Source organism: Raphanus sativus, chromosome 7, assembly GCF_000801105.2.
Source record: "Raphanus sativus cultivar WK10039 chromosome 7, ASM80110v3, whole genome shotgun sequence".
In the NCBI taxonomy this organism is placed as follows: domain Eukaryota; kingdom Viridiplantae; phylum Streptophyta; class Magnoliopsida; order Brassicales; family Brassicaceae; genus Raphanus; species Raphanus sativus.
This window is the reverse complement of record NC_079517.1, coordinates 7321330-7328726: the sequence shown is the minus strand read 5'-3', so window position 1 is coordinate 7328726 and position 7397 is coordinate 7321330. Positions and strand designations below refer to the sequence as shown.

The window sequence follows — 7397 nt, the reverse complement described above, 5'->3', positions numbered from 1 at the left end:
AAACTTCTAAAATGTAAGGCTATGTTGTTAATTGCTTGGTTCCCTGAAATTTATGCGCTGTTGTTTTTTTTTTGTCTTTTTAAAATGTTTTCATGGTTTGTAGTTCTAGACTTTTGTTTAAGAACATGGTATAACACTTTTCATCATAGACTGCACTTTTATTTCAAGATTAAACTGAGCTATTTATAGATTCGTAGTATTCTAAATTAATCGAACAAAAAAATTCCCAAACAAAGAATGTATACTCCATCTATTTTTAAAATATGTAGGTTTGAGATTTATCTATTAATAAAATATATTAAAATTTTAATAATGCATCCTTTCTATGATTGTATAATTCTCTTGATTTTAAATAAAAATCAATAATTATTTTTATACAAAAAATAATTTATTATTATTATCTAATAAAAATGCTTAGAAAATAAAAAAATAATAATTTAGAGATAACTTTTTACTAAACATGTATATTTTGGAAATGGAGTATATACAGTATATATGTTAGGACATATACATGATATATACTTTGTTAATCTACCGTGTAATTTATCTTTTTTTTTCTTTTTTTTTGTCGATATAAAATTATCTAAAAAGAAAACAAAAAAACAGAAGAAAAAGGGGTATTTTACTTGGAACAAAAAGAAAGTAACTTTTATATTTGGAAGTTGGAACCCAAAAAAAAGTAAAAAAGTTTTTTTTTACAGAAAGTAATTACACTTACAGATGAAAGTTAAAAGGCGGTATGATATGTGTTGTGTAAAATTTTCAAAGAGGTTTAGTCGTATTACTGCGTTTGACTGACTGATCACTGTCTTCTGATTGCTTTTAGATTTTTAAAATTGTTATCTTCAAATAAACGATGCGCTGCCTTAATCAGTTTGTAAATGGTAGTTTAATAGTACTGGCAACCTTAACCTTTTATTAACTCGAACGATGGCTTTTAAATTAGCATTCGTGTCTTGGCGTGTTCTCAGCGGTTTAGCTCCTTTAGACAGCCTTTTGTAGGATAGCAGTCATAGCACCAAGTTATTCTCGTAAACCTTTTTACAGAGTTTATATTTATATTCTTGAAATAAAACAAAATTGGTTCGTATAATAAAGGAAGATAAGACATGCTAACAAATAAAACACTACCATTACAAGACATACTTTGATTGCTTGATGTGTTAAAATGATTATGTCAGAGACAGAGCGATCATAAGGCTTTTCTTTCTTAATAACGTCTATTCTCGTTTCCAGTAACTAGTTCTCAATATTCTGGAATTTACAATTCACAATTTATTTTTAGTAAAAGTTCATACAGTAAAAGCATTATATATATCATGGTGGCTATCTCAAATTCCATTTATATTTACAGAATGCTGCCTCCATGCCATTAAAACACCGTGATATGGATATGCCACACAGACTAACACATCATATTTTATGTGATTTCATGAATGTATTCTTCAAAACCTTGATAACTCTCTCGCACATCTTCCTATCATCAGTATAATGTCCTAATATATCAGTAAAGCTTAGCCAACTAAAAATTAGCTCTAACTAAAAATCCCAGGATAGTTGTTGGAGGTGTTCGTGCCTTGTGGACTTGTCATGTGAATTTGGATCTGACATAATATTGACCAACTAATCCGCTATGACTTCATTCCCTTGTGTGTTAATTTGAGGTTTGACATACAATGTTTTTATTTTCATTCTTGCCGGAAACCTTTTTTTTGGTATTTTTATATTTTTGTTATTCAAAACCATTTTTTCGTCCAACTATGACTTTTACCATCGAAGTTAGATTTCTTTGGAGTGATATCTCTTTCATCATTTGGCGGCAGCCTCATTTTTTCACAATCTAGCAAAAACCAACTGAAAATTATTATTATTTATTTATGTTTTCATAAGCTAAGAATATAAATAAGTCTCAATGCGACTAATTTTTATTTTTTTTACTGTGTGTATGTAAAATATCTGAATCATAAGTTTTTTTCTTCTACATACATAAAAACAAATATGAGCTACGACATATTACATCAAATAATTTGCCATTACAATCAAACCAATCACATTTTATAAAAGTAGACATAACAAATAATATATACAAACTATTTATTTTCAGTCTATTGGTAAATAATTCGATTTCGTTCCTTTAGATTCTTTACCATTTACCAACTAGAGTTGACAGATTATTGTTCCAGTTTAGTCAAGATTTTAAAATAAACTCGATTATGAACGGAGTTGATCTAATCCAAATGGCAAATTCAAAGCAAACGAGATTAAAACGCTAAATAAACAAGAAAAAAACTAATAAAGTCTTAGAAAGTTGTCATTTAACACAAACAATAGGGACAACATCGTAAATGAGATAAAATATTATAAAATTAAAAAAAAAAGAAAAAGAAAAACGCACAAGTTTAGACCTTTTTTTTTGTGTTACAGCTTGTCGGTTTGCGTGCAAATCCTCTGTTTCACAATTTCTTGCTTTCTTTTATTCTTTCCCTCTCTTGTTCTTAAGCTCAGACAGCGGACACACATCACTTAAACTCTCTCTCTCTCCCCTTCACTTTCTCACACAACCATTCTCTCTCTCTCTCCTCTGTCTTGTTTTTTTTCTTCTCAGTTTAAATTTTTCTTCAGATTCGTAAAGAGAAACTTTCCAGCTTCAAATTGTAACACAAAGCGATGTTCTTAGTTCAGAAGATTTATGTGTCCTCAATTCTGATAATGCTTTCTTCAACCAGTTAGTCTGTTCAAACTCTGTGTAAATTGTGAGTGGTTACTCTGTTTTTCCTAAGAAGAATCTTTCAAAATTCTCAGATCTTCTGAATCTTTCTTTCTTTCTTCTCTCTCTCTGTTCTTATAAACCTTTTTTTTTGTTAAATTTAATTTTAAAACTTGTCATCTTTATCTTTATCCAAAATTCTCAGAGAATCCACATGCCGGTTTTGGTCTTTCGCTACAAGCCACGACCATAGAATTATAGAATCTTCTTTTGTCTGAACAAAAAAAAAAAAAAAAGACTTTCAATTTACGTTTCTCTTAAGAAACCAGAGACGGACTTTCCTAAGAAAAAAGAAAAAAAAAAACAAATAAAAAAGAGTAAGCAAAGAAGGATGGAGATGGCGGTGGCTAATCACCGAGAGAGAAGCAGCGATAGCATGAACAGACATTTAGACAGTAGCGGCAAGTACGTCAGGTACACGGCTGAGCAAGTCGAGGCCCTCGAGCGTGTCTACGCCGAGTGTCCTAAGCCGAGCTCCCTCCGGAGGCAACAGTTGATCCGTGAGTGTTCTATCTTGGCCAATATCGAGCCTAAGCAGATCAAAGTCTGGTTCCAAAACCGGAGGTAAATATATAGACTTTTGGACCACTTTTGTCTGGTTTCTTTGCTCTCTTACAAAGAGTTTGGTCCATGTTCTGACACAGTTTTCCTGTTCTCTTCGAAAGGGTTTCCAGATTTGGATTCTTCATTAGCTTTTTCCTAAAATTAAATCTCGTGACTAAAGTTATCAGTCTGATGTTTGGTACTGTTTAGGTGTCGAGATAAGCAGAGGAAAGAGGCGTCGAGGCTACAGAGCGTAAACAGGAAGCTATCAGCAATGAACAAACTGTTGATGGAAGAGAACGATAGGTTGCAGAAGCAAGTTTCTCAGCTTGTCTGTGAAAATGGATATATGAAGCAGCAGCTTACTACTACTGTTGTATGTTGTTATGTTAAAACTTGTTTGTTTTCTTAAAAAAAGGTTTTCTTAAAAAGGATGATTAAGTGATTTGAGCTTGATGATGTTGTTGTTGTGTTCTCATCAGGTGAATGATCCAAGCTGTGATTCTGTGGTAACAACTCCTCAGCATTCTCTTAGAGACGCCAATAGTCCTGCTGGGTAAGACCTTCTTTTATTTTATTTTTTTGATTTTGTTGTAGTGACGTTTCTTGGTATCTTTTGGGGCTGCTAATGAGTTGTTTTTTTTGGGGTTACTTAGACTGCTCTCGATCGCGGAGGAGACATTGGCAGAGTTCCTATCCAAGGCTACAGGAACTGCTGTTGATTGGGTTCAGATGCCTGGGATGAAGGTTTTATTTACACTCCTCCTCTCCTATCATTCATTACTTTTGTGTGTCTTTTTTGTTGAATATCTATGGTTATATTCAAATGTTGAGATGTTTTGTATGTTTAGCCTGGTCCGGATTCGGTTGGCATATTTGCTATTTCGCAAAGATGCAGTGGGGTGGCAGCTCGAGCCTGTGGTCTTGTTAGTTTAGAACCCGTCAAGGTAATAGAAAGCGGCCACTCTGTTCAAAAGCTATTGCAGAGACTTAAAGAGTCAAACATTGTTAAAACCAGTTTGGTGTTATTTGTTTCCTTGCAGATTGCAGAGATCCTCAAAGATAGGCCAGCTTGGTTCCGTGACTGTAGAAGCCTCGAAGTTTTCACTATGTTCCCTGCTGGTAATGGCGGCACCATTGAGCTCGTGTATATGCAGACATATGCACCAACGACTCTGGCTCCTGCCCGCGATTTCTGGACCCTGAGATACACAACTAGCCTAGACAATGGCAGTTTTGTGGTATGCCACTCTCATAAACTTATGTTTCTATATATATATATATATATATATATATCTTGGTTGTTGACTTCTTTTTTCTTTTCTCCATGCGTCTTTAAAAAAAAGGTTTGTGAGAGGTCACTCTCTGGTTCTGGAGCAGGTCCTAATGCTGCTTCAGCTTCTCAGTTCGTGAGAGCAGAAATGCTTTCTAGTGGGTATCTAATAAGGCCTTGTGATGGTGGCGGTTCCATTATTCACATTGTCGATCACCTTAATCTTGAGGCTTGGAGTGTTCCTGATGTGCTTCGACCACTTTACGAGTCATCTAAAGTCGTCGCACAGAAAATGACCATTTCCGTGAGTGTATATAAATAATAAACATTTGACATATGATTTGATTCCACATGTGGTATATCTAATGGGTTTGAGCTCATGATGTTATTAGGCATTGAGGTATATCAGGCAACTAGCTCAGGAGTCTAATGGTGAATTAGTGTATGGATTAGGAAGGCAGCCTGCTGTTTTAAGAACATTTAGCCAAAGATTAAGCAGGTAATAATTCAAATCAAATCTAAAAAATGTTGTTCTTTACTTTACTTTTCTTTCTTGCTGCTTAAGTTATTATCTATCTATCTAATCTTGCAGGGGGTTTAATGATGCGGTTAATGGGTTTGGTGACGATGGATGGTCAACAATGCACTGTGATGGGGCTGAAGACATCATCGTTGCTATTAACTCTACAAAGCATTTGAATAATATGTCTAATTCTCTTTCCTTCCTTGGAGGTGTGCTTTGTGCCAAGGCTTCTATGCTTCTCCAAGTAAGTAACTTGTGACCTAGTTATGATTCTTTTGTGTCCTTTGGACCCTTTGTAATGTGTTGTTTTTGTTGTAGAATGTTCCTCCTGCGGTTTTGATCCGGTTTCTAAGAGAGCATCGGTCAGAGTGGGCTGATTTCAATGTTGATGCATATTCTGCTGCGACGCTTAAAGCGGGAAGTTTTGCTTATCCGGGAATGAGACCTACGAGGTTCACCGGGAGCCAAATCATAATGCCTCTAGGGCATACCATTGAACACGAAGAAGTAATTATTTCAAAGTCTTTTCCGATGAAAGAAGAACATTTATTTTTAATGTGTTTTTTTTTATTTAAATGTATTTTTGGTGGTGTTAATGGCTTCAGATGCTTGAAGTTGTTAGACTAGAAGGTCATTCTCTTGCACAAGAAGATGCGTTTATGTCCCGTGATGTCCATCTTCTTCAGGTATATATCTTTTGGTTCTTGAAGTTTCTCGCTGTTTCATAATAGTTGAACTGACCTTTAAATGATGTATTGACAGATATGTACTGGGATTGATGAGAATGCTGTTGGAGCTTGTTCAGAACTAATATTTGCTCCCATCAATGAGATGTTCCCGGATGATGCTCCTCTTGTTCCTTCTGGATTCAGAGTCATACCCGTTGATGCTAAAACGGTACTTGTCTTCGCTCCACTTTACTTTTAAGAGATTTCTTGTGTCTCAAGGCTCACATTTTCTTTTTGTTTTCTTTCATACAGGGAGATGCGCAAGATCTGTTAACAGCTAACCACCGGACACTAGACTTGACTTCTAGCCTTGAAGTTGGTCCATCGCCAGAGAATGCTTCTGGGAACTCTTCTTCTGGCTCAAACTCCAGATGCATCCTCACCATCGCGTTTCAGTTCCCTTTTGAAAACAACTTGCAAGACAATGTTGCTGGTATGGCTTGTCAGTACGTGCGTAGCGTGATCTCTTCGGTTCAACGCGTTGCCATGGCGATCTCACCGTCTGGGATAAGCCCAAGTCTCGGCTCTAAACTCTCCCCGGGTTCTCCTGAAGCTGTCACACTTGCCCAGTGGATCTCACAAAGTTACACGTGAGTTTTTATTTACTTATGGTTCCTAGCTAAGTAATGATGATGTCTTTAACTTGTAATGTTTGTTGTTACAGTCACCACTTAGGGTCGGAGTTGCTGACGGTTGACTCGCTTGGGAGCAACGACTCGGTATTGAAACTCCTATGGGATCATCAAGATGCCATCTTGTGTTGCTCTTTAAAGGTGTGTGACGTGAACACCCCTTAGTTCTATAATCATTTTTTAATTGTAACTCGGTTTTGATATAGTATGGTTATGTTGTAGCCTCAACCAGTGTTCATGTTCGCGAACCAAGCTGGTTTAGACATGCTAGAGACAACACTTGTAGCCTTACAAGACATTACACTGGAAAAGATCTTTGATGAATCTGGTCGAAAGGCTCTCTGCTCAGATTTCGCCAAGCTAATGCAACAGGTAAAAACAAAAAAATGGTTAGAAGAAAATGTTTTGAGACTCTAATTGTCTTTTGTCTCTACAGGGATATGCATGCTTGCCTTCAGGAATATGTTTGTCTACGATGGGAAGACATGTGACTTATGAACAAGCTGTTGCTTGGAAAGTGTTTGCTGCTACTACTGCATCATCTGAGAACAACAGCGACGGCAATGATCATACTTTGCATTGTCTTGCTTTCTCCTTTGTAAACTGGTCGTTTGTGTAATTTTGTATTTTCTTGTGAGTTTATTTAGGAAGGGCTAATCAAAAACTACTTTTAGACAACTCTGTTTTTTTGGTTGTGTAAGACGTCTGGTTTCTCTGTTTTGATCAGATGTTCCTATCTCTTTTCATTGTGTTTTCATTTTAGCTGAGGATTGGTATGATGAATCTATATATATATATATTATTAAGGAGATGATTTGCCATCTTTTTGGGTCAAAAGCTTTGTGAATGGAATCATGGAGAGAAGCATTCATATATCTCTTGTGATGGCTCTGGAGACAAAGGTTTCAAACAACATTGTATATTTATCAGA

At 35.8% G+C, this 7397-nt stretch overlaps 1 protein-coding gene across 1 annotated transcript; it reads left to right on the top strand.

Moving 5' to 3' along the window:
* The first annotated feature begins 2526 nt into the window (after positions 1 to 2526).
* Positions 2527 to 7275, top strand: LOC108818148 (homeobox-leucine zipper protein REVOLUTA). The gene is made up of 17 exons (XM_018591034.2): positions 2527 to 2753; positions 2913 to 3331; positions 3521 to 3686; positions 3793 to 3866; positions 3967 to 4057; positions 4162 to 4257; positions 4354 to 4551; positions 4657 to 4887; positions 4976 to 5082; positions 5176 to 5350; positions 5425 to 5613; positions 5712 to 5792; positions 5869 to 6003; positions 6087 to 6424; positions 6499 to 6607; positions 6689 to 6838; positions 6903 to 7275. The coding sequence occupies exons 2-17, from the start codon at positions 3099 to 3101 to the stop codon at positions 7083 to 7085; spliced, it is 2556 nt and encodes an 851-aa protein (XP_018446536.1). The 5' UTR covers positions 2527 to 2753; positions 2913 to 3098; the 3' UTR covers positions 7086 to 7275.
* Positions 7276 to 7397: the final 122 nt, after the last annotated feature.

Coding starts and splice junctions, on each gene's coding strand:
- LOC108818148 (XM_018591034.2), top strand. CDS start 3,099: ATGGAGATGGCGGTGGCTAATCACCGAGAGAGAAGCAGCGATAGCATG. Junction 6,608..6,688: donor TCTTGTGTTGCTCTTTAAAG/GTGTGTGACGTG, acceptor GTTATGTTGTAG/CCTCAACCAGTGTTCATGTT. Junction 6,839..6,902: donor TCGCCAAGCTAATGCAACAG/GTAAAAACAAAA, acceptor TTGTCTCTACAG/GGATATGCATGCTTGCCTTC.